This window comes from Corylus avellana, chromosome 4 (genome assembly GCF_965113065.1).
Source record: "Corylus avellana chromosome 4, dhCorAvel1.hap1.2, whole genome shotgun sequence".
Lineage (NCBI taxonomy): Eukaryota > Viridiplantae > Streptophyta > Magnoliopsida > Fagales > Betulaceae > Corylus > Corylus avellana.
The window spans coordinates 28,745,364-28,771,541 of record NC_142493.1 but is presented as its reverse complement, the minus strand read 5'-3'; the positions used below and the strand labels follow the sequence as shown (position 1 = coordinate 28,771,541).

General features: G+C 35.9%; 3 protein-coding genes across 3 annotated transcripts in view; 1 reads left to right on the top strand and 2 right to left on the bottom strand.

The window, feature by feature from the left end:
* Positions 1-1,586: 1,586 nt before the first annotated feature.
* Positions 1,587-9,503, bottom strand: LOC132179053 (reverse transcriptase-like protein). The gene is made up of 12 exons (XM_059591673.2): positions 9,374-9,503; positions 9,162-9,270; positions 9,009-9,072; positions 8,194-8,295; positions 8,046-8,110; positions 7,012-7,101; positions 6,617-6,696; positions 6,305-6,521; positions 5,666-5,721; positions 4,084-4,179; positions 3,751-3,931; positions 1,587-1,870 (listed from the first exon to the last, which is right to left on the bottom strand). The coding sequence occupies exons 1-12, from the start codon at positions 9,433-9,435 to the stop codon at positions 1,739-1,741; spliced, it is 1,254 nt and encodes a 417-aa protein (XP_059447656.2). The 5' UTR covers positions 9,436-9,503; the 3' UTR covers positions 1,587-1,738.
* Positions 9,504-11,211: 1,708 nt separating this feature from the next.
* On the bottom strand, positions 11,212-16,798 carry LOC132178604 (E3 ubiquitin-protein ligase BRE1). Its single transcript, XM_059591063.2, has 6 exons — positions 16,422-16,798; positions 14,840-15,110; positions 14,653-14,746; positions 13,433-13,533; positions 11,834-12,090; positions 11,212-11,580 (listed from the first exon to the last, which is right to left on the bottom strand). Exons 2-5 carry the CDS (start codon positions 15,080-15,082, stop codon positions 11,863-11,865), a joined length of 666 nt encoding a protein of 221 aa, XP_059447046.2. The 5' UTR covers positions 15,083-15,110; positions 16,422-16,798; the 3' UTR covers positions 11,212-11,580; positions 11,834-11,862.
* A 1,467-nt stretch (positions 16,799-18,265) lies between these two features.
* Positions 18,266-26,178, top strand: part of GYRA (DNA GYRASE A) — a 30,691-nt gene continuing 22,778 nt past the window's right edge. Inside the window, exons 1-7 of the mRNA XM_059589697.2 lie at positions 18,266-18,907; positions 19,516-19,585; positions 19,714-19,779; positions 22,637-22,738; positions 24,188-24,232; positions 24,323-24,421; positions 24,532-24,618. Coding sequence (XP_059445680.1) covers positions 18,441-18,907; positions 19,516-19,585; positions 19,714-19,779; positions 22,637-22,738; positions 24,188-24,232; positions 24,323-24,421; positions 24,532-24,618 — 936 coding nt within the window. The 5' untranslated portion in view covers positions 18,266-18,440. The remainder of the gene's footprint in view (positions 18,908-19,515; positions 19,586-19,713; positions 19,780-22,636; positions 22,739-24,187; positions 24,233-24,322; positions 24,422-24,531; positions 24,619-26,178) is intronic.

The window sequence follows — 26,178 nt, the reverse complement described above, 5'->3', positions numbered from 1 at the left end:
ACCAAACTACTTTTTACTTCCTTATCTACATACATTCCACAATAACTTTTCTTTATCATTCTCTATATCATTAAAATATCATTTTTATTTTTACTTTTTTTTTTTTCTCTTCATGTATTTTCTCTTCTTTGTCTCTCTCATCGTCTCATCTTCTCCAAGCTCCCCTCTCCATTGGAAAACACAATAAAATAGAACATCCAACCAAACAAACCAATTTCTATAAAAATCAAGCTTCAAGCCCCAGATCTAACTCTAATACAGGTCTCCAGTCTCTCTCGGAGTAAGCTCCCTTCTGTCAATAAAGAAGTGAGGAATCTCTTAGAATCTCGCTCGGTGAAGGCAGGCTTCTTTAGCACAGGCAACTACAGAAAGAAGCCCTATTGCTGAACTCGAAAAGAGGCTTTCTCGATGAACTCCTTCCTTTCCTGCGCAAGCGAAGCGTCATAAACTCATTGCTTGGTTTTTAAGAGATAGTTAGGAAAGGAGCTAGCATAGTTTCAGTTCCAGGGGTCGTAGAATAAAGAGAATGATTGTGGTTTAGGGGAGACGAAATTTCTATAAATCAAAATCAAGGTTCAACGGGTGGTCCTTCCCCCTTTTGGGTTTACTCCATCATCTTCTTTGGTCTTCTTATTTGATCTCTGTTTCTCTCCCACACTGTCTTGTCTCTTTCTAGCGGTCCTCTCTTCCATGTCTTCTCTCTTTAGCAAGCAAGCAAGCAAGTTGAGGTAGCTCTTCACCTCATGCCTTGGAACCAATCACATCTACGATCCAAAAAAGAAGACCTAGTTGATATAATTTATTCAAAAAGTTTAAATCAAAGCTGTATAGTTAGAGAGTGCAGTGAAGCAGTGACGAACGTGGAACACTGCGGAGGTTGAGATTCTCAAGCTTAAGATTGAGATGGTGAATGGAGGTCCTAGCTGCGAAGGAGCGAGAGATCCAGAGATTGTTGTCTAGATGAAGAGGAATGGACGGAAAAGAAGAAGAACGAATGAAAAAGAACAATGGAGATAACACTGCACAAAAAGATGTGAGAGGAGAGAGATTACCTCTCCTTTTTTTTCTTTTTTCTTTTTTCATTTTAATAATCACAAGGATTGCTACAGTAAAATTTACTGTAGCAATCATAATGTTTATGGCTGATTTAAGGAGTCTACTGTGTGTGATTTTTTGACATTTTTCCTAAACTTAGAAAAGGAAACCTCATATAAAGAGCCTGCTACGAATGCTCTTGCATATTCAATCACTTGATCATCTCCCATAGTAAATTTGAAGAGAATCTTTAATCCACATCCCATTTGATTTTATATTTAGAATTGATTCATCAAGATTGAGCTCTTAAATTTTGATTTGATGAAGCAGAGAGCTCAAATGTTAGTGGAAACTATTCCCTTCCTTTTGAGCTAACAAGTTCTTGGGTTTATAATTAATTTAGGAAAATTAAATGCTAAAAGATATACCGCAAAGCATGGGATTCATGCCTCAGATATTGATTGGACTAGTACTACGGATTGAAAGCACCATTTAAGAAACTCAAAAAATAATTAGTGACAGTAAAACTTTGGTCAATCAACTGTGCCAAATATTCTTGTCTAACCTTAATAACGATATATTTTTGGCAACTGCTTCACCAGTTATTTTGTTAGAATTTCATCAAAGTAATAAGTTAATTTCAAATTTATACGCACAACATAAAAATCCTGAGTTCTTGACATTTTTGAATGATAATCGAGAATCATAGCAGTCGTTTTTCTGAACCATCTGAATGAAGTTCTAAGCGCATTTGTTCTACAAGTATCTTTTCAACAGCATCGACAAAGGTGGACACATCCTGCCGTAATTGTATGGTTAAGGAGTTCGCCACTTCCTAATGGATCAAAATTAAGCAACCAAAAAAGGGTTAAAATCAATTAGAAAATTAATCAAGCACATGTAGAATCAATCAGATTCAGATTCAGATTCATAGGTCCAAACAAAAAAGAAAAGTTGTTATGGTCTTCATAAGGTTTCTTTCACCATTTACAAATGTATCATCTCCACCACAATTGTCAAATTTGCTCTTGATTTTCAAAATAAAGGGTAAAGATGAGACGTCATGAATGGATTTGAAAGAAACCTTGTAAAATTAACTCTTTTTTTTTTTTTTTTTTTTGATAAGTAATAATGTTATAAAAAAAGTGCAGAGGAGCACAACCCATATACACGGGAAGTATAAAAAGAGAGCGCCTAAGAGGGAGAGAAATGAAAGAGGAAGTCAGAGAAACTAATCACTAAAAGAGCTAGCCAAACGGCCGTCCAAGAGTAAAGAGTAAAGAAGAAAAGATGAGTCAGTTCCTCTATAGTCCTAGTAGAGTTCTCAAAACATCTAGCATTTCTTTCAATCCATATACACCACATAAGACACAGAGGGGTCATCTTCCACACTACCGTGCTTCGAGCACGTCCTCCCGACCACCAGCAATCGAACAAATCCCTCTTTGCAAGGCATGACCCAATGCAACCCAAACTGACTAAAAATAGTATGCCAAAGAGTACTTGCAATTTCACAGTGGAGAAGAAGATGATCTACTGACTCTCCTATCTTCTTGCACATACAACACCACTCCACCACCACAAGGTTCCTCTTACGCAGATTATCTTGAGTCAAAATTTTGCCTAGAGCCGTGGTCCACCCGAAAAGAGCCACTCGCAAAGGCACCTTTGTGCACCAAATACTGTTCCAAGGAAACACCTCATGGTCAAAATTGGACAAGACCTTGAAGAGGGACTTAACCTCGAACTTGCCTTTCTTAGACAAGGACCAGCGAACACGATCCATAGTACCTCTAGAGATCTTGTAAGAGTACAACTGATCAAAAAAATGAGAAACCAAATCCATCTCCCAGTCTTGAACGGGCCATACAAAAATGACATTCCACTCCACAACCCCATTCCTCCAAGTAAAATTATCCTTCACTTAAGCTTCTTTGTGTCTAGCGATACTGAACAAGGACGGGAACCTCTTGACTCATTAATATTAGACAAAGAGCCTAATTCCCTTCCAGGTATAGAAGAATAGCCTCACAAAAACCGTTTGAAATCATGTGATATTGAGTTTTGCTAAAATCGAAAGGTAAAAAATGTATAGAAAAAAAAATACCTCATAGAAGTTCCCCCACATTAGTGCGTGTCAACTAAGGGCCTTTTACTCCGTATATACACTTCTATATACATACATAAATGTCGATATATTCATATAGTCATGTACAAAAATATAAATACAAAGATATATCTACGTAAAAACATATTGTTTTGCTTCGTTTTTTTTTTTTTTTTTATCGTCTTCACTTTCTTTTCTCTTCTCTGCAATTTGGCACTATCAAACAGACTATTTAATCATCTATCTTACAGCCAAGATGCCACCTAGCATTTTGATTTTGCCTCTGCTCCATAGATATGGTCTTATTAAAAGAAAAATGTGAAAAGAGGTATGAGTTAATGATACAAAGCCTCCAGGAATGTCTATGCTTGTCTTAGAAGCCTAAACGACGGTAATTGCTCTTTCCAGAAACCATGGGCAGGCTTGTGTCTTTCAAAATGTGCCTACTTTATACTAATGAAGTCATTTTCCTATTGTAGGGACAAATCCTCTTAGAGTTCAAAATTTTGAAACTAGGGGAACTTTCTTTCATCCGAAAGCTATAATGTAAAGCTTAAAAAAATCAATATGTGGAAGCAAAACAAAAACAAAGAAAAAATAACACTTACCTCGACTTTGCAAAGAAAAGTTAAGGAAATCTCCTTTGAATGATCTGAGCTCTTGAGAGATATCAGCTTCAACGGAGAACTTAATACTGGCCAACCTTGAGGGATCTGTATAAATGCATCAACTCCCCCAACCATATGAGCTACTATATTCTCAACTCTATCCAAGTACTCAAATGAGTGTCTGCAACAGGAACTACATTTGTTTAAAACTCCATATGACAAAGATGGTATGGTATAGTCTACTGAAAATTGATCAAATAATTTTACCTTTTCTACAAATGACAAAATATCAGAACATCAGAACTACAGACTTGTGATAGGTAACAGTCTCACCTTGATTTATTTGCACTCTTTACCACAAGTCGCCTTAGAGTGCAGAGAGTAATTCTATCTTGTGTTTTTGTTAGAAACCACTGCAATGAAGACTTACTGCAGAGTAGAATCCATGAATCAAATCAGAAAAAATGCTGATTGGTTTTGTTTCACCAAGTAACATCTCATGTTTATGAAAAGTAATGCAGTTTGTGGGACAGTAAACCATTCAGAAAGCCTTTGCAGAAAGAGATCTTGCTAATAACAAACAATAGATAAAAGAAACAGAGCATCATCTGTAAAATTGATATTATCAAGTAAGGTCAAACTTTGACATTTTGTGGTTACAGGAGATGAACTTGACGTGAGTTAAAGTTTTGAGATACTGAAGCTTTTAATTGCTAGAAGGATAATAGTCTCCGAAGTATGGCTTCTGAAGATTCAGGCACTAGCTGACACCAGTTAAGCAAAACCGTTATCACCATAAACATGGGACTCAAATTACTGTCCTACAAACCATAATTTGAGATTGCTGGATCAAAAATGTGGTGAACTTGAGTCCCAATAAGCTCGTTTGAAAAATTAGCTTCTCTTTCTTCCCTTGTTTAGCCCTTTTTGAAAGGTGATGAAAACATTACTTATATTAGGTAGATTATAAAACTTTGGGCAAAGCTAGGCAAAAACATTAAGACCACTTTATCATATTCTGACTTCTTTTTTTGATGGGTAATGAGTCGTTTTAATTAATAAGAGGAGAATGGTCAAGTACACCAGAACAACTACTAAAGAATTAGAAGGAAACTTCACAAAATTGTCATTGACAAGAAAGAAGCATATGAATTGTGAAAGATGCCTGAAGAGATAATCTGTCATGAATTCAAAAATTAATGACTTCAGCAGACATAAGACATGATAAAAAAAGCAAGTTAGTATGCAAACCATAGAAGACTGCAATGAACGAAAATAAGTTTCCAGTTCCAGTTTTGTCAGACTGGGAGTTTAGTTTAATCCACAATTATCTTCGATCATAACATTGATTGCTCATTTACAGAATGAGGATTTCCAGTGTATGTGCTCCAAAATTTGTTTACATTAATCAGACTAAGGAGAGACACACTGCAGCATGATTTAGAATCCAAATAGCTAGAAAAGGTTAAGACAATTAACAAGAGTGCAGTTTTACAATAACGGTTAAGAGATATGGTACAAGTTGAAAAACACCCTAAGTTAACCCATAGTAACCAACTTTGTTAATTTAACTAAGCGAGAGTCAGAAAATGCATTGCCATTACAAGAATAACGCAACATCTAATCTATATGGCTTTAAGTATTCTAACTGACATCTCTACAGAAAGTAAGATACAATTAGTATACTTTCATACTCTTGGAATGAGGTTTTCATCCCAAAAACAATCATTCTCTATAGAATCGGTCCCCTGACCCCAAAAAACTGATATTTAGCTAGTTTTGGATATGTGAACCTAAAAAAGATGAAGCATAAGGTCTAAATAGGCGATTCTCTTGCATATTTCTTGTGCACCTGAGTTGCGTTTTGCGCTCTTAATGATATTTAAAACTTAAAAGAGAAATACCGAATACAAACCTGAGAGACTTTGCAGCATCAAGAATGTCAGTTATGTATACATCATTCGGAAATATCTGGACAAAAATACTAAGAGCATTAATTAACCGACATAAACAGAATGAAGTTTGTTTTTTGATAAGTAATAATGCATTAAAGAGCGCAGAGGGGCGCAACTCAAGTACACAGGGAGTATACAAGAGAGCGACTAAGTAGGGGAGAAAAAACAAGAGAACATAAAAAGAAAATCAGGAAAATTGATCTCTAAAGGAGCAAGCCAGCCTATAGTCCATGTGAATAAGGTGTACAAAAATAAATGTATAAGGTACTATCCACTAAACAGAATGAAGTTTGTGACTGGTGCTGAATTGATATACAATTTTTTTTTTTTTTTTTTACCCAAAAAAAAAAAAAAAACTACTTATTAACCATAGGAAGTGGTAACTAAGAAACAAAATCATGGATAATGCGTCATAGAAACAAATTGTGAGAACCTACACTTGAAATCCTGGGCCGCTAAGGGCAACTCTTATTACTAAGAAAATCAAGTTACAGTGTGTGCAAAAATTAAGAGAGCACAATATTTAAAGGATAATGCGTAATGGCAATTTAAGAAGTAAGAGACTTATAGACACAAAAATTTGATCCATAGTCTGATACCTCCACACTCTTTAGCTCCATAGTCCCCTCCCGAACTCCTATTAGTAACTCATGATTCATTTCAGATGGTTCAATGATGTTTTCAGTAGTATGTTGATACAAAAGGCCTTCTAATTTTGGGATGTATGTCCGCAATGACAACCTAATGCAGTTTTCAGTGAATGCAATGACCTTTAGACCTGTCAACACATCCTCAATCTGTTCTACGGCATCAAACCTAAAACAATTGACAGAACAAGCATATATAAGGCATGTGTATAAGATAAAATGCAAGCAAAAAAAAAAATTGTGAGCCCACAGTGGCCGAATTACCATCTGTACATATAATCAAGATCCTGCAAAGACTTTAAATTCTTTTTCTTCCTCTCAATCTGATCTTCGAGTTCTAATAGCTGCAAGGTAAAAACAAATCTCTTTATATGGCATTAATGGCCACAAGGTCAACAGATGATTAGTGAAGTATGACATATATGAAAAATAGAATGCTCCAATTTTTTGTGTATTAGCACACACTATTTTCACACCATTGCATGCAAAAACTAATGAGATATGTTAAAGCAAATTACGATTACAGATCATACAGAAACCATGAAGTTTGGAATTTGAATGAATGGGATTGTGAACTCTCAACTAAAAGATACAAATCCAAATTACAATAACTGCCAAAAAGTAAACACTATCAAATAAAATGATTCAGTGAATGAAACCTCAAACTTGTGATCCACACAATCATTCCTCAAATTTAACTGATCTTCTGCAGATGAAGGGCAAATAACAGCTTTAGTTTTCTTCAGTCCCTACAAAATGGCACAGAAAATAAGATGTTAAGGGTTCAAATAGCTTAAAGAGCTTAACACAAAAGTATAATGAGATGACTAGAATTAAAATTTTGACACACCCATTTAAGATGTTTACTCACATTGTCAATGTTATAATGAAAAATTATGTCTATTCTCTCTCTCTTAGTGGGTTTACACTTTTCTTCCCTTTTCTCATTTGAAGGAAGAAAAAATTTGTTAATCCCTCCAAAAACTATGATATCCTGAATTGTGAAGGCGTTCTCTTAAGTCTCATATTGGATGGGTGGATTGTCAAGGCGTAACATGGGCATGTACTAAATCTCATATTGGTTGTGTACTAGGTAGAACTGGGATATATAAGTTATTCCATGTAGCTCCAGTGATGACTACATTGACTAGTACATTTTAGGTATCACACAGATGTAGCTAGCACTTCCCTAAGTCATGACAAAAACCTAATGACATTGCTTCAGAAAATATGCCCATCAATAAAGAGCAATTTACACATTACCAGATTAAATCTATTTTTTAAACATGCATACTATGTTCTAAGAAATTTATGATAATAAGCATATGTAATGACTATTGGCGAGAGTTTTTAGTTGATGAAATCTAGCATAACATTTAAAATCAATATCAGTGAGAACTCTTTTTGATAAGTAACATCAGTGGGCACGTTCTTAACAAGATAAATACCAGATTATAATAAGAACAGAAACTGTCCGTCTCTGTTGATATGCAATGTCAGGGATTCCCAACAAACTCGACTCAAATCAGCTAAACAAAGCCATACTCCCAACAATCTGGGTCAGCTTCTGTTCTGATGCCACTCAATCTAGGACCATACTTTCAGTTAAACGATGGATCAGCATGACTTCCTCTTACCACCAAAGAAGTCCAAACTAGAAGTTCTAAAAATTTATCTATTTTAAAGAACTGACCTGTGATGCTATAAAATCTAAAGCATATTCCAACCCTTCAAGATCTGTCTCCAATCGATTAGAATCTGCAAACAGAAGAAAACAAACTTAATCAGCAAAAAAGGAAGTGTACGCACATGTTTGTGTAAAATGTCAGTGCTACTCTTACCTTCCACATTAGTTCTAGTAAGAATCTCAATCTCATTGGAGAACTCAGTACTTTCGGCCTCCACCATGTTAAGCTCCTCTTTTAGACATGCCAAGTATGCATCTATATTAAAATCGATCCAATTCAGAACCAAGAGAAAGTAAGAGAAATAGACAACGGGCAAAATGAATAAGAACCCAAAGAACTTATCCTACATTTGGTTGCTCAAGAAAATAATTTTTTTTTTTTTTTTTTTTGATAAATAATGAACCCAATTGACTGATTTTGAAAACAAATGCTCAAGAAAATAAAATCCATATATCATAATCTCCATACCCTTTTATTTTCCAGAAATGCTTATACCTGACACAATTGCACAATAAATTTTACAATCTAGGATTATCCTAGGTCACACAATTGCACAATAAATTTTACAACCTTGGATTAACCTAGATCGTCTTCTTTTGTTAGCCATAGTAGAACCCAAAACACAAGGCTCTCTAAGGTACCATTTCATATAAAATTTTCCTTTCGCAGCGCATTTTCTCATTTGTTGGCGCAGGCCTTCACTTGATTTTCAGAAAACTAGCTCACTGAGTATATATCTTTCGATCATTTTATTTCTTTTTTAACCTTATAAAATCCAGAAAATCTGTTCTAAAAAGTGCATCAAAAACGAATCCAAGCAATTACATTTATCATTCAAAGTTAAGGACAATTAGACACTACTAGTCTACTACCGCTTGAAAATAACTTCAAAAAAAAAAAAAAAATTTAAAAAAACAAAATCAATTTTTTCTTAAAGTGCTTGTACATTATATTATAGGAAGACTTACCCAAGTCGTCAACCCCTAAGGAACTAACATCGGAGCGCTCTGACACAATTTGCTTCACTCTGCTCTGCATAAATCAACAAGCTCAAACTAACAACGTCAATATATTCTAATATAAGAAATGGACGAAAATGTAGGAGGCACTTTCAGCAGTACCTCGAGATCGAGAGCGCAGTCTGTCAGTAATTTCTCCGAATCTGAAGGGCTTAGTTCGGTAATATTGTCTCCGCTGCATGTGTGGATATCTGCGAGCTCTCTTATTCGACTGAAAACCAAAAACCAAAGAAAAAAAAAGACATTAAAAAGATGCAAAAACAAAAAAAAATACACACTATACGCAGAGAGAGAGGAGAGAGAGAGAAAGAGACCTGTGAATGGCATGGAGGTCGAGGGGCTCTGAAGAGAGATTGGTTTCCATTGGTTCTGCCATTTTGTTTTCTCTGTCGCACTGAAATGCCTGAAACTCCCGCCCTAAGCTGCACGAGGACTACGGGATTCACAACGTTTTGTTTTGAGGGAATTTCAAAATGAAGTTAATGGGCTCAAATCCGCACGGATTGGCCCACAAGAAAGAGGGATGGCTAGGCCCATAAACTGAAACTACGCTCTTTTCTCACCGTCTGTTCTTTCGGCCGAATGCATGGGGAGGGTCGTCTCGTGTTACTTAGGACAGGAAGAGGCTGAAGACCAATCACAATTGTTTATGTATTTTAGAATATATATTTTTTTTTTTATGTAAAATGATTAATTTTTTTTTTTAAATAACTTTTTTATCCAGTTTTCTGGACCAAATATATTTTGCATTTCATCAAAAGTATTTATCCAAATATATTTTGCATTTCTTCCACCCTTTTTCAAAGAACTAAAGAAGGTGAATGAATAAAGCTTTGGCTGTCATCCCTATAAATAATTTTATTTTACAAGATAGCTAGAAAAAAATTTAAAAAAATTTACTGTTAACATAAAAAATATATTTCCATGGGCAAAATGTTCTCAAGACAATTTCCGGAAAGCTTCTCAAGAATTTTCAAAGCATTTCGTGAATGAATCTTCAACCAAAAAGCCTTAGATTTTTTAACCTCCTTCTAATGTCTATAGAGAAAGTACTGAATAATTTCTTGATCTTGGGGAAGCGTATTGTTAATGAGAATTTATTGGGTTAGCTTGAACTTGGGGTGCAAAGTCAACTAGGATGAGTTCCGTCCCCTTGTGTATTTTCAAAATTATTATGGCTTTTAAAATTACCATTATATTTGTATTAGATTATTATTACATTTTAATCTAGTAGTGATTTTAAAAGTCACATTAGTTTTGGGAGGGATATAGTGAAAACATAGGGGTGACATTTAATATTTACTAAAATCCTCCTAGACCATTTTGGCCTAAAACCTTTACCAAACCTAAACCATAATATTGTCCCATTGAAAGTCAGATCAAAATATGGATTTAGCAAAGAGAATGATTTACCAGCACCTCATTTGCCTAGTAACCAGCTAGGAGTACTCCACAAGGGCTCTAAGTGGTGGCACATCCAATTTCAAAGCATCACCACACCTTTTTCTTCAATAAAGGTTGAACTCCCTTACATGATCGATCTTTTTCAATCTGAGGGTTCAGAATTTTTCTCAAATATTCTAAGATTGTACATCTGAAACTTTCTAAGGATGTTCAGAGCCTGCCTTATGTTTCCAACTGATTTATTCTAGTAAAACCATGAAGATGCCAATATTGCTCTCTGAAGCACTGCCTCTGCAACCAAAGCTTTACACTAATTCCATAACATACAGAAATCAACTTGGCTTTTGAACCGAACAGGCAGGATCAAACAGATATTCTCAACATTTAAGAGTGTTGTTCTAACTTCTAAATACGGTATAACCCAAGCCAACAATCTATAGTACCTAATGCTTCATTACCTTAAAACACATCCAACTTCCGCAGAATGACCTGCCATGCTCTGCAAAATTTCTTGTGTGACTAAGATAAACACAAGGTATATATAGCATGTTAGAGAACCGTGACAAAACCCAAAAACAAACAAGCCCTAGACTTTGTTAAAGCAACAAACAGGAACATCACATGCTAATCCTGCGCATATTAATCAGGAACATCACATGCTAATCCTGCGCATATTAATTAATGTCATGTCTGTTAACGACTTTGTTTTATGTCTTTTGTTTTCTGTTTTGAAATCAAAGACATTAACAACTCAAAAACACAAAAACTGTTCGCATTTATCCATCATAAGTTCATAACACTTTTTCAAACCAGAAACAAAACAACCCCCAATCACATTAACAAACATACAATAGCCACTGATTTTAAATATAGGAATTTCATAAATCAGGTTGATTTTACAACTAGATGCTTAGGCTTGCAACCTAAGAATCAGGAAGCATTGTTTTTAATCTCATTAGGACTTGGTGCAAAGTGAAGAACCAGCCTTGAGCCCCAAACCAGGACCAGCTGGATCTGTAGACCATTATATCCACTAGCAAGATCCAAAAACGAGTAATCTTGACAGGTTCACAATCACAGCTGCCCATAACTGAACCCATTGGTGAACCCTAGCCATCTGCATGAAGATAAAATAAAATAAAATTAGGTGCATTCATAAATCAAACTTTCTTCCCATCAACAGATGTTAAGCATATCCAATATGCATGTATAGACACATGCACACACGCAGAGGCAGAGTGATGCCAGAGGGAAATCTTTGAAGATGTACAAAGCCAATATGAGATTCCCAAATAGATTCCAAATTAGATCCTATGTAATTAAAAACCCTACAGCAGAGCAATTAACAAGAACTCAGAGAAAATACATACAGTTTGCTATCACGCAGTATAAAGTTCAATTAACTGGCAGTTGGAAGGTAGACCCTGAAGATGTCTCGCTTTCTAAGTTTATGCCTACAGGTAGGGCATTTGTGCTGAGTAGCTATTGCCACCTCAATGCATTTCTTACAGAAGATGTGACCACATTTTGTCGATGTCTCTTCAATCAACTGGCCCATGCAGATCGCACAACTGAAGATAGGTCTTTCATGCTGGGGTTCAGAATGAGGCATGGGAACATCACTTTTCTGCCATCAAAAACTGCAAGGGTTAGTTTTAACGTTATGATTGCAATATTGCTTGTACACTTGCTAGTATTAGAAACATCCAGAATCTGACGCTAAGACTTCTAACTAACCCTTCACAACCAATGCTTAGCAAGTTATTCATGACTGGTCAGATGATTCAGGCTAAGAATCCAAACTAAACTTAAGGCCATCATGCATAATTTAATACTTAAGAATGAATGGTCCTACTTATCAAAAAAAAAAAAAACTTATCAAAAAGAATGAATGGTCCGGAAGAGTATCACTTGGAATACATGTGCCTGAATAATGGGGCATTATTCAACACATTTGACAGCATTTTTAAGTTTCACTAGGAGTTGGCCCTCAAAAATGATCTTCATACAGAATATCATACCCCACCCAGGCAACCAGTTCACAGAGATCGATGGCATGAAAATGTTGTTTACACATGCATGTGAGCTACATAAAGAAAAACAACTTTAACATCAACTAGCTTGATGCCTAACAAACCTTGTACACTACCTGATAAAGTATACTTGTGTACCTGATCAGCGATTGCTAGTAACATTTTTCTCTCATTTTCAATTTCCTTTTTGAGTTGTCCAGTGTTTCTAAAAATCACTAAGGGTTAACAGATGATATGGAATGGAGAAGGACAGTCATTTTTTAAATGTTTGGACACACATCATGGAGTCCAAATAAAAAATGAGTGGAATGGAGAAGAATGGTCATTTTTTAAATGTTTGGATACAAATCATGGAGTCCACATAAACATTAATCATATTTTAGATGAAGAGAAATCTGCTGAAAACAATAAATATAAGCCAAATGAATCTAAATAAGGGGTGAAAATATGAGGCATCAAACAGCAGAAAGGAAGAAACACATTGACCTACACTATCCTTTTTCTTCAATTATAAAAAATTCTCCTTCTTTTTTATTTTCAGGCCACTCTATTCTGAAGAGGCGGGCACTCTCTAGCGTTCATTAGCCAATATAATAATAGGTCTAATCTCATAGTACCTCTGAATGCACACACATGTACATATTCATGCATGAATATAATAGGAAAAAATCAACTGATAAGTCAAACGTGAAGAGAAGTCAGACCCGTGTTTTGACAATTTTAATTAAAACTTATGCTAATTGTACAATTTCAAAGTTTCAACTCATATAAGGGAAAAATAAATACTGAAGAGCATATCAGTATATCATGACAAAGACCAACAAAAAGGGCAGATCCCAAAAGGGAAAAAGAAAAAGAAAGAAACATATAGAGATAAATAACAGCATAATCAAGCAAAAATCAATATCATAGCAAAAAAATTGCTACAGTACTGACCTTGATTTTGTCAGTGACTTCCGCGTTCATGTAAAGTTCCCAGTTAAGAACTGCCTTGCCTCGTTGATTTCTGTGCTTGATGTGGCTAAGAGCGACTAATTCTGTCCATTTACAAATTAGAAATTATTTCAGTGCACTTCTGATAACAAGAAACAACATATAAAATGCATTTCTGACACATGCACCTGTCACTTTTTTCACAGAAAGGAAGTGGAGAACAACACATTCCAAGGTACATTTCGATATATTGGAAAAGATGTGAAGAATAGTAGACTACTAAAAAAAAGGACCAAGAAATGCATTATAGTTTGTATGGCAGAAAGAAACCAAGATTCAAGTAGTCATGAATTTTTAAGGAACTGATTACAGCAGAGCACCATTTGAGAACTTATAAAAAGAGGAGTGGGAGGGCAGCTAAAAAAACAAGCTCCTAATAAATTATCAAATGGAGGCAAAAATTGACAGCGATATGTTAATTTCACTGCTACTCATGTTGCCCTTGCTACTATGCACCCACAACAAAATAACAAGATTCTGAAAGAATAATAATGTCAGGATGAGCAATGTGTAAGCACAAGTCAAACATGTGATGTGACTGACATTCAGTATAAACTTTGTGGCAATGGCATGTAAGCAATCATGGTGCTCGTGTGTGTGTGTGTGTGTGTGTGTGTGAGAGAGAGAGAGAGAGAGAGAGAGAGAGAGAGCATTCTAACAATGTAAACATTCATGTACGCAGTTTATCAGTCAAGCATAGAGCTACTAAGATATAGTGTGGACACTGAAACACTAACTAGAATTTAGAGTTGTGAAGTTGAACAATAATGGAAGGACAAGCTACAGTTATTATGGATAAATTGCTCAAAGTTAATTTCATGCATTCAGAGTTCCTTTTATTACATTATTTAGTAGGTTGAGACTTTTGGGAGTTTGAAGTTGAAGTCAATTGCTCAAAGTTGATATCCAATGCTTTCTGAGTCTCACAGAAAACTAACATTAAAAGGATATTTGATTCTCACCAAAATAAATGTTTTCAAGCAAATGCCTCAATCAAATAAAATGACAAGGAAAAAAAAGAAAAGAAACAGCCCTATAGAGAGAAAAACTCGGCAATCATTGCATCTCAAGAATAAGGAATACACACATTTTTTTATTTTTTGATAAGTAAGGAATACACACACATTTAACACAAGCATATAGGGGAAAAAGAGCCAATTGACCTGAAACATGACTGCATGCTTCTGCAGGTTCATGGAGCCTATCTATAACTCCACAGCTTCTCTGAGAACGGTTTCTTTGAGAATTGTTCTTTGCCTAACAACAGGAGAAACCCATTTAGAACATTTCAGTTAAAAAACATGTAAGTTCACATGAAATGGTAGATATCATAAATACTATAATACATACTTCCGCAAATTTCCTTGGGGAGATCACAACAACTTCTTCATCAATGAACTCGGCATTAAGCAGAGCTTCTCTTTGTGAGTGTTCATTCTCTCGAGGTCGTACATCTCGAAGATCAATTAGAGCTGTGTTCTCCTCAGGAGGCGGATAATTAAGGTCCAAGTCTAATACCATCGTTCTCCTCTTAGAGTCTCTTGTCCCTTCGGGACATGCACTTGATCCATTTAAGCTCATGCTAAGAATCATAATTGCTGGTTTCTAAAGTCTTGTGACCCTAAACATCCAGAGACATTTATAGCTTATTAAGGAAGGAATCATATATCTGATTTCTTTCAAGAATCTATAATTTAGGACAGCCTATTTAACCACCCAATTTACTGAGAATTTGATCGAAAAGACGACATACCTATTGCTTCAAGAAAAAACACACACACACACGCACTCACACGCACTCGACGCAATGTTTGGATATTGTTCTTGAAAACTCAAAAACAAAATATGCAAAAAGATAAGAACACGTTTGGTGGGTAATCTCATTAATAGAAACTCTTCCAATAAATATTAATTACAATGCATTATTCTCACAATAAATATAAATAATCGTGTTTTACGAGAAGAATGGCCAAAGAACTAATAAATGTTGTTCGTATTTATTTCACACTTTTCGAAAACACACATAAAGGGCCTGTTTGGGAGTGCGATTTCAATAAGTGCGATTTTAAAAATTGCGTTTTTAAAAATTACGTTTTTAAAATCGCTACTTTTTAAAATTACACAGGCGTTTGGTAAAACATACTAAAAAGTACTTTTTTTATCAATTGAGTGTTTGGATAACATTAGCATATAATTGAGGTTTCATGACCAAATTACCAATAAGGATAAACAAGACAAAGAGGATGAAGAAAAAAAGAAAAGAGAAAAGAAGGGTTTTAATATATTTTAGGTGGGTATTCTTGATATTTTTTTCATTCCCGTTCTAAAAAAGGTAACTATTACGTCAAATATCTTTTTAATAGAAATTGTAATTTTGTTTTAAATTCGCACTTTTTCAAATAAGCACCCTCTAATCAGCTTATGGAAATCGCAGATTTTTTTGCCATTTTAAAATTTGCGTTTTTAAAATCGCAATCCCAAACACCCTAAAGTTGCGATTTGGTTTAAAATCGCATATTATTTTTTTGAAAACGCACTCCCAAACGCACCCAAAATCCAAACCGAAAATGATCCTTAAACTAATTGATTCTCCATCTAACGAAGAACTAGAGAAGAATTCTTCAGACCTGGTTCAGCCAAACCAAACGGGCTGTAAGGTTTCAACCAAAAATGAATATGCGAGAAAGATGGGAGAAAAACAAAGTAGCACAAGAAATCAAATTGGAAATTAATCGATTCGTACACACACGGCACACCCATGTTCAAATGCTAAGAATGAATACCCAATAACGAAATTCTTCTGATAATCCAACAAACAAAAGAATGAAGAAAAAAAAAAAAAAAAAAAAACCAATAAGCCTTAACCAATCAAACATAAATTTTCATTGACTTACACATACCCAATACATACATAGACAGGAGAGGATCATACCTGTGGATATAAAATCAGAATCTGCGGTGAGATTCAAAGAATAGATAATAGAGTTGACAACTATCTTATCGAAGAAGAGAAAAGGAGAAGATAAGAACAAGGAGGCTCTTCTCTGCCTTTCCATATATATGCGTACGCGTTTAGAATACAATTGCAGCCCAAAGTCTTCCTTTATGGTTTCCTCGTCATTTTCCAGAAAATTTAATAGTATTGCTGCCGTTTCAATGTCTTCGAGCGTGCTCTCATTTTCACATTTTGGCCTGCCCCTCTCTCTCTCTCTCTCTCTCTCTCTCTCTCCCGCTCTAACAAGGCATGCTGGCTGGCTACGACTTCTTTATGAGAGCCCTTTAAACATGGACCGGACACGGGTTGTTGTGCAAAATAATTTTCTTGACCGAATTGCATCGTTGTTTTTGTTTTCTTGTTTTTCTCTTTGATGGTAGATAAAACTTTCTTAAGATAACCTAAACGATTACGTCACCGACAATGGTTTAGATGTCTAATAAAAAATTTCAAAACCAGTCGGACATGTATTATGGCATAAGTTCAACTATTATCATAGATAATCATTGGCATAAGCTTAATTAATATTATGGTCCGTTTAAATTTACGATTTAAATACGTGATTTTTAAAAGCACAATTAAGCATTTAGCAAAATTATGGTTTGACTTTTAAAATCGTAATTTAAGCTTTAAAATTTTGCGTTTTCAAAAAAACACTCCCTTACTTGCGATTTGGTTTAAAATCATACCTTTTATATATGAAATTGTAATGTCAAATGCACTCTTAGTCACTTTGAATTTCATTGTGAATGTTTGCTTAGCCGGGCCCCTCTTGCCATTTATTCTTATGTCATGTTGCATGGATTTTTAATTGTATCAATCAACTCATTTGTGTTTCTCTCCCTCTTTTAAATCAAATTATGTCCAATTTCTGTCAAAATTATGGGTTATGTAGTTATTTTTGGTATGTGTGGTAATATCCATTATTAAATGGCTAATTTGGGTTAAAAAAATATTGTAGGTAGTACTTATATACATCTAATAAACGAAAAGATACTACTTCGTCCATGTTGTGTTCATAAATTAACCGTGATCTAGGTTAATGCCTTTCAAAATGTGACATCGATCCCATATGAATTTTGAATATTATTTTAAAAAATTGAATAAACCATTGAAAACATAAAAAAAGATTAAAAATAAAAAGAAAAAAGAAAAGAATCCCAAAGACACCGGGGTGCACTGCCGGCCACTCTTGGAGCAAGCCATCCTTAGAGGTGACTGGGGACTTTGGGAGTGGCCCATGACTGGCCACCCCTAGCTCATGGGGCGGCCGGTCATAGATTAAAAAAGATTAAAAATAAAAGTTTTTTTTTTTTTAAAAGACACTAGGGTGCATTGCCAGCCACTCGCGGAGTGAGCCACCCTTAGTGGTGACTGGGGACTTTGGGAGTGGCTCATGACCGGCCACCCCTAGCTCATGGGGTGGCCGGTCATAGATTAAAAAAAATTAAAAATAAAGTTTTTATTTTATTTTATTTTATTTTTATTTTTTAAAAATAATATTAATAAAATATATGAGACATATGTCAATTATTGATAGGCTTAATATGACAAGCCGTTCAAATATTGGACATAACATGAACAAAATGACCATCTCTACTTTTAGGCTCAAGACAAAGGCCGCTTAATATTAGGTCATACCATAAGAGAGCTAAAAGGCATTTAACCTTAAAATTATTAACAAAACTATGGTCATGTGTACACACTGCACGACTACCTCAGACTTTTCAAAAAAATAGAAGAAGTTACAGCACCTGCATCATATATTGTCCTTTCCCTTCAAAATATATCGCGTGCCTTTCACGTGTCTGCTTAAAACCTTGGCGCGCATGTCCCCAAAAAAAAATTGCTTTAGGGTTTATCACTTTTTTCTGAGTCCCACCCATTTTCCCCCCAAAACCCTATCACCCCGCAACAGTAACACGCCCAAGTCCAACCACAGCAAATGCCACCTCTATGAGACCCTCCCAATTCTTCTCTGTCTCAGACGTCCCTTCTTCTCCCATGGCTTTCTCTTCCGGATTTCGCTTTTCCACATTGCTGCTCCGCCACCGCCCTTCTCTCCTCCTCGCCCCCACGCGCCTCTCCTCCGGCATCCGCCACTCCCTCTCTGACCTCCGCTTTCTCTCCAGCAAACGTGGATCTTCCTCTCGGTATCAGGCCCTCCGGCCGGCGGTGGTGAGAGCGAGGCGAAGGGACGAGACGGAGAAGGAGGATGGCGACGACGGGCAAGATGGGAACGGCAGCTTGTTGGTCAAGGGCATAGTTGGACGCGACGGCGGTGGCGATGGTGGCAGAGTCGTGCCCTCCGAGCTCCACAAGGAGGCCACCGAGGCCTACATGGCCTACGCCATGTCGGTGCTCCTCGGCCGGGCTTTGCCCGATGTTCGCGACGGTCTCAAGCCCGTCCACCGCCGAATCCTGTGAGCTTCTGCTTTCTTTGTTGGTGCTGTTTGGTTGGTGTGGAAGTGTAGGAAATGAGGGGAAAGCAAACTTTAGAGCCCTTGCAACTTCGTTAGTAGATAATGCAAACTATGTATAGTGGCAGCTTTATCTTTCAACTTTTTTTTTTTTTTTTTCTGTCAATTTGTTTATGTTGTGATTAACTTATCAAAAAATCTTTCATCTTTTTATTTTTCGTCTGCATTTTCAAATTTTTAACGTTTTCTAAACTGAAGTAGAGTTAAACAAAATTTCAATTGAATGTCCTTTTGGTGGAAAAATGTGAACAAAATAAAAACGATTGAGGTTTTGCTTCGTGGGCCTGGAATAGTGGAAAATGTAAGAAGCTAAGCTGGTATCTTATGATGATTCGTTGATGTAGTTATGTATTCATTTATCTGATGACTAGGACGGTATACATCTGTGCTTATATATAAATGTACGTGTATATATAGTTGTATTTATTATGAATGAATTTATCTATGTGTTTTCACGTATCACATGTGAATTCAATACGAATATATATCACAAGTCAATTTTTTTGTAAGGTTTGTAATTGACTTGTTCTCTCTCAAATTTATGGCCACAGATTTGCAATGCACGAATTGGGCCTTTCATCACGAAAACCATTCAAGAAATGTGCTAGAGTTGTTGGAGAGGTTAAAATTTGACTATAATGCTCTGTTTCATTTTATTTGGCTTAAAAGTATCGATATCGTGGCTTTGGCCTTTTGTCTATCCATTTCTGCATAATTTGATGTTTAAAATTTATAGTTATTTGTTGCAGGTTCTTGGCAAATTTCACCCACATGGAGACAATGCTGTATATGATTCCTTAGTGCGAATGGCACAGGTAATAGTGGAATTGTAATTTGTTCATGGAGAGGTACAGAGGAGTTGATTTGTCCATTGCTAATCAAGGCCTGTCTGTCTAGCACTGAATGCCTATGTTATGTTTGTGTCCAATTGTTTGTTCACTTATATAAATTAGCGTCATAGAGAAGTGGAAAGAGAATGGTTAGTCCTTTGGCCAAAAAATATATTTAGATTGTCCTTCAATTACCCTTTTTACTGATTTATATAATTACCCCACCAAAGGCAACGAAGGTACAATCTTCTACACAATAACACTCCGAGTATTGCCGGCAGTCCACCAACAAGCATACAAGTGAACTACTCGTCTAAGCATATAACCTAAGAGAACCCAAATTGATTGAAGAAAACATTCCACAAGCCTCCAACATCTTCCACAACGCCTATGAGGACTAATTTTGATTTAGCCAGGTTAATTTCAATTCTGATACAACTTCAAAGCATAAGAAAAGGCAGCATAAATTATGGAGATGATCAGGATTAGCCGCACAAAATATCATTGTGTCATCTGCAAATAAGAGAAGAGACGCAGGTAACTCAAATTTATCCCTAGATCCTATTGAAAAGCCTGATTAAAGCCCCCTATCCATTGTGACAGACAACATTCTAGTCAACACTTCCATGATAACAACATACATAAGAGGGGATAAAGGATCCTCTACCTCAAGCCTCGAGAACTATCAAAGAAGCCAAAAGGAATATGTTAATCAAATTAGATAATCCAGCCGTAAAGATGCAATGAGCGATCCAACCATGTCATCTGCCCTTGAAACCACATCTCAATAGATATAACCGGAATTCCCAATTAACACAGTCCTAAGCCTTCTCTAAGTTGAGTTTACAGAGCACCGTGGGAACCCTTGATATAATTTTACTATTGAGACATTCCATTTGTGATAAGGACAGAGTCTAAAATCTGTCTACCCTTGATAAAAGCATTGTGGGACCTGGATATAACCTTTTCCAGCTTTGGGGATTGGAATGTGGAAGTACCTTAAATTAGGAAACATGATCCAGTTTGCGGTTTGTAGAGTGGGTACAGGAGTCTGGTAATTCTGGACTTACCTCTTTGCTTATCTTTACACAATCTAGACATACTTTTCCGGAGTCTTTGGGTTGAGGGTGTTTTTGTTGTTGCTTGGGTTTTGGGCTTGTGGGAGCTCCTTGTGTATATGACTTGTGTACTTAGGGACGCCTTATGCTTTTTCAATAAAAAGTTTTCATTACTTATAAAAAAAAAAAACTTTTCTGGAGGCTTTGTTCCTTCTTAATTCAAGATGTTTTTCAAAATATATAGACTTTTTTGAAATCTTGGCTAGGTTTTATGCTACTTCGTAATCTTTTTGAAAATTATGGGCTTCACATGAAGAGGCTCACCTGGCAGGATGAATCTAGTTTTCTTGTCGTGTTGCACTGTTTTTTAAGGAAAAAGAAAAAATCTGGTGTCATGTTTGCAAATTTATCAGGATAAATGGGCATTTATGTATGCAACGTGTTTGGCTTTCTCTTTATTGGCAGGATGGCACCTTTAGTGTCTTTATGCAGAATGCATCCAAATGCTGATTAGACATGATCTAAGTAGTTGCATCCTAAGGTTGTCGCATTATACCTTTTTAGTGTCTTGTTTCATGTCAAAAGTCTGTAGGCAAAAGCCATGTCATTGATCCTAAAAGGTACAGTAGCTAAAAATATTGGATTCCTATATACTTGATTTATTTCAGTTTAGGCTCTTTTTGTTTAAAGAAAACTAACTTGTAGGACAACATTTTCCCACATTATCCTGTGCTTGACACAACATAGGACAATCAGTCAAAAGCGAGAATGTTTTGCGAGTCAATGGAATAAAGGTTTATTACCCTGTGTTGGTGCCACCTAAGTGGGGTTTGGGAGGGGTGGGCTCTACCCTGCTGCAATTTTTGCTGCATTAAGTTGTTACTCTGAAGACTTGGATCACCATTAGTTGCCCCTGTTGGTCGTTGGCTGACCCATGCTGGTTGTTGACCATTCCCCACCGACCATGGGCCATTGCCATTGTCAACTATCCTTGTTATTTACTGCTACTGTGGTCGCCAGATATCACAAAAAAAGGGTTCATCCTAGCATGTCAAATATCCAAAATTTAAAAGGGGAAAAACGCTTACGGGTAGAAGAACCACTCCAATCCATCCCAAACTTGGTGGTTAAACTCTATTGCAGTGACGATACTGTATGGGAGGTCCTAAAAAAAAGCTCAACACTTGGATGATAAAGCTAAAATGCTTAACACCTCTCATTCTTATTATTTTTCAATATGAAGATAAAAGAATTGAAAATTAAAAAGGCTGTCTTATTCACAACCCCAATTATCAAACTCGTTCTCTCCCATTTCACACCTCATAACTTACTTATTCTTATAGAGAAGCACTTTCACATATTCTTAACCCCAGCGAGAAAAGATGTTTTTAGGTTAAATATTTTCACTAAAAATGTTCTCGTATTGTCTAAAGAGTTTTATTCTTTTTTAGAGTTACAACAAAGCATGCCAGATAGGGGCTTTTTATATAAAACTTACGGTAAATAATGTCTTCTGGGTGCTGTCTGCCTCTATCTTTTTCCTTACCCCCGCGTGCCTTTGTTGTATGTGTGTTAAAAATATGAACATTGTATAGGAAAATCTATGTACTTAATTTTGAATTATTACCATGTTCTCATATTCAAGTGACTCATGCTGTCTAGATGCTGCTAGTTTTGCTCTTCCATTCCGATTTATGGTTTTTTTATTTGGGTATAGTAGGTAGTTATTTACTTTCTGTTCTTCTGAAATTTCTAGTAATCTTTCTTAATGGCGTTTCTTCCAGGATTTCTCCTTACGGTCTCCACTAATCAATGGTCATGGGAATTTTGGTTCGATTGACGCAGATCCCCCTGCTGCCATGCGTTACACAGAGTGCAGATTGCAAGTATGTTCAAATACTTTGTTTCTCTTGAAGATGCCATCTTGTGTTTATAAGCCATCCATGCATGAGTACTGGTTCTGCTTTAGAAAAATCTTATTGTTGTGAATATGAGGCTGGTGGTTATTAGTTGACGGACACTATTTAGCAAAATCTTGACAACTGACGTATGAAAAGAGGAAAGGGCCCTAGGAATCAGTAGCTGTAATGAATAGGTTAGCAATCAATTTGCACAATCAATGTGTCAAAATTTGGGGACCACTTGTACTAGTTCAACAATTTACATGAGCAATGGCATTAGTTTTCCTAAAGATTGTCCGAGGACATCAAAGTGTCTTCTCTAATCCTTATAATAGATCATGAACAAGAAAAGAATCATTGGTAGTTGCGCTATTCCTGTCAACACTTGTCTCTTGTAAAAGAGGGAGGTAGATGGTGCAAGGACCTCTATACCTCTGTCTTAAGAAATAGGGAAAATATCAAGATACCTCTGTTCTTAGTGATTGCGATAGTTATTGTTCGTACATGAGATGATTGTTTGTGTTGGTGCCGGCGTGTGTGAATCCTTGAATTGCATGATTGTGGCTGCCATTAATGAAAGGTAGCTGCAGAACCCTAGTTCCCTGTGTTGAACTGGAAGAGAAAATCAATATTTGGTTAAAGGCTCAAACAGTCTCTTGTCTGGGTTAAGGCTATCCAAAGTTCGGTATAATTTCAACTTTGGATCCACGACTATTCCAGTAAGTTGGGTCCATTTTGATCCATCAAACTTCGTTGGGGTCCATCAAACCGGGTCAACCCAAAGCCTAACCAACTTTGAGTCAGCTTCCGGTTTTGCTGGTTTAGTTTTTTTTTGCTGGTTCTGTTTCAAGTTCTCGTTGGTTCAGTGCCAGTTTTGTCCAAATTTTTGCATGTTTGGGCCAATTAAAATTCACTTCCCTTTCGTGTCGCATAGTTTCAGTTGATCTAGGTTTTCTTCCAGCAGGTTTTGCTTATACCAGGTTAGTTTTGTGTTGATGTTGCTCTAGTATGGATTAGATGGTATTTTTTTAGTTTTTCCAGTGCATGCTAAGATTTGAAGCTCTTTGTTTTAGATATCGTTTTTGAATATTGTCCTGTATTTGCTTTGGCAATTTAAATAGGCTTGATATCCTTCTGCCTTCTTAATTGAAATTTCTATATACTCTCCTAGATGCTAGCAATGGCCTTATCTCTGTGTTGAATGCTACATTAAAGTTCATTTCTCGTTGATCGTGTTCTAGAATCATGATGTCTGTGCCAAATTCTTGATTAATTATGTGCAATGTTAATGTTAATGTGTTAGCCTCTGGCAGTTGTAACAGTTCTATAGTGCATTAGATAGTTTGATTATGTCCCATTTTCACGATTTATTTTAAATTGTAAAGAAAACATGCATCTTAGAGGATAGTCATTTACTCAGGTTTATTTTTGCAGGCACTCACAGAAGCAATGTTATTGGCGGATTTAGAACAAGATACAGTTAGTGCTGTTCCTTACTTTTTGTTGTCATCTTCATGCTTTAATTTCATCATCAATGTGATTTTGCATCACACGCTTCATTGTTTGCAGGTTGATTTTGTACCAAACTTTGATAATTCACAAAAAGAACCTTCACTTCTACCCTCTCGGCTTCCAACTTTATTGTTAAATGGTTCTTCTGGGATTGCGGTGACTTCATCTTTTTTATTTTTTATTTTTTTATTCTTTTAAATTTTTTATGCTGCTGTTTTGTGAACAATAGTGTATTCTTTATGCTCAAATCTGATATTCTTTTTCAGGTCGGCATGGCAACCAACATTCCTCCTCATAATCTTGGGGAGTTGGTAGATGTTCTCTGTGCTTTGATTCATAATCCTGAAGCTACAGTTAGTAACCGAACTTTCAGTCCTTGTTCACATTTAATTAGAATACATGATATAAGTTTGAAACTCTCTAACCTATCAAAAAAAAAAAAAGTTTGAAACTCTCTCTTTCTCTCTCTCTCTCTCTCTCTCTTTTTAATAATTTTTTTACGCATACATGTCTTAGTATTGTTGTGTGAATGCCCCTGCTAGTTAGCTGGTTCCTTTTGTATACTTCTTGTACTTAGGGGCGCCTTACGCTTTTAATGACATTGGTTTATTACAAAAAAAAAAAAAAAGTATTGTGTTGAGAAATACTTAGCTGTACGTGTTGTATCCCTTGGCACTTGTTTGAAGGAAGTATACAAGACAACCTAGAGGATATACGTGTGTGTGTGTGTGTGTGTTGGGGGGAGGAATGTTCCTGCTTTTAATCATCTTACAGTGTGCTTGGAATGAGTTTAAGGCCAATCTTTTCAAATGCAATATTTAAGGTCTAAAATTTAAAAAATATTCTGGAGTATTCATTTCGCTTTTGGAATTTGAAGTAACTCTAGCTTAGTTCATTGGTATAACTCTCTATAAATTTGAATTGCGATTTCATTTCAATATTGACTAGGATTGCTATTGATGAGAAAACTAAGGGTATGTTTGTACGCGGAATGTCTATTCCATAGGAAAGTGAATAGTGGAATGTTAGTTTTAATGATTTTCTTGGTGATTAGTTTTAATGATTTTCTTGTACTTTTTTCTACTCCTAATTAGGCTTTCTCTTGTATACTTTCTGTATGTTTGGGCCGCGCTTTTCGCCTTTAATGATATTTCAATGACTTATTCCTCAATTTAAGTAATAATTATTTTCCTGGAAATGGCTATTCCAAGTGTTAGAGTATATGATAAGGATTCTATCCTTATCCAAGGTTATTCTATTCCTACTTCTTTAATTCTTAATAAAAGCTATTCCTTTTTCCTAATGGAATAGCCATTCTGGGTACCAAACGTACCCTAATCATATAGTTGGACAGTTGGACTGTAACTTATCATCAACATCTTCTCTTGATATATGATCCTGAATTTTAAATAACCAATTGACATGCACTTTCTTCCTATGTGCACTATAATTTGATTGGTTTTGTGAGTGGCTAATGAGATTCACATTGCCCTTCAAAATTGTATGAGTTCTAACTAGCAAGTGGAAGAGTAACATGTACGGGCAATGGGGTTTCTTGATGGGAGACTGAGAGTATGACTACAAAGATTAGCAGAATGCAAGTTTGGTTGAAGAGGAAGATATAAATTCCAAAAAGAAATAATAGAGGATAGGATGAGAAAGCTTGGGAACAAGGTGGCGGTATCTTTTAGTGACAGGAAGGTAGAATTATTTGAGATGGAAAATTAATGGATGATGAAAAATATTATTTTCATGATGAGATGGATATGAGGCAAGAGAGAAAGGTTTTGATTCAATGTGTGCTTTCAATAGGTTTTGGGTACAAAGAATTGAGAACTAGATGTAAGATATTCTTCTTTTTCTCTTTTTTTCTTTCTTGGTGTTTTCTTTGCATACTACCAATGTCCTAGAGT

Coding starts and splice junctions, on each gene's coding strand:
- LOC132178604 (XM_059591063.2), bottom strand. CDS start 15,082: ATGATTCTTAGCATGAGCTTAAATGGATCAAGTGCATGTCCCGAAGGG. Junction 13,534..14,652: donor AGCATGCAGTCATGTTTCAG/GTCAATTGGCTC, acceptor GTAAATGGACAG/AATTAGTCGCTCTTAGCCAC. Junction 12,091..13,432: donor AAGTCACTGACAAAATCAAG/GTCAGTACTGTA, acceptor TTTTGATGGCAG/AAAAGTGATGTTCCCATGCC.
- LOC132179053 (XM_059591673.2), bottom strand. CDS start 9,435: ATGGCAGAACCAATGGAAACCAATCTCTCTTCAGAGCCCCTCGACCTC. Junction 7,102..8,045: donor TAGATTTTATAGCATCACAG/GTCAGTTCTTTA, acceptor GCCATTTTGTAG/GGACTGAAGAAAACTAAAGC. Junction 6,522..6,616: donor CTTGATTATATGTACAGATG/GTAATTCGGCCA, acceptor CAATTGTTTTAG/GTTTGATGCCGTAGAACAGA.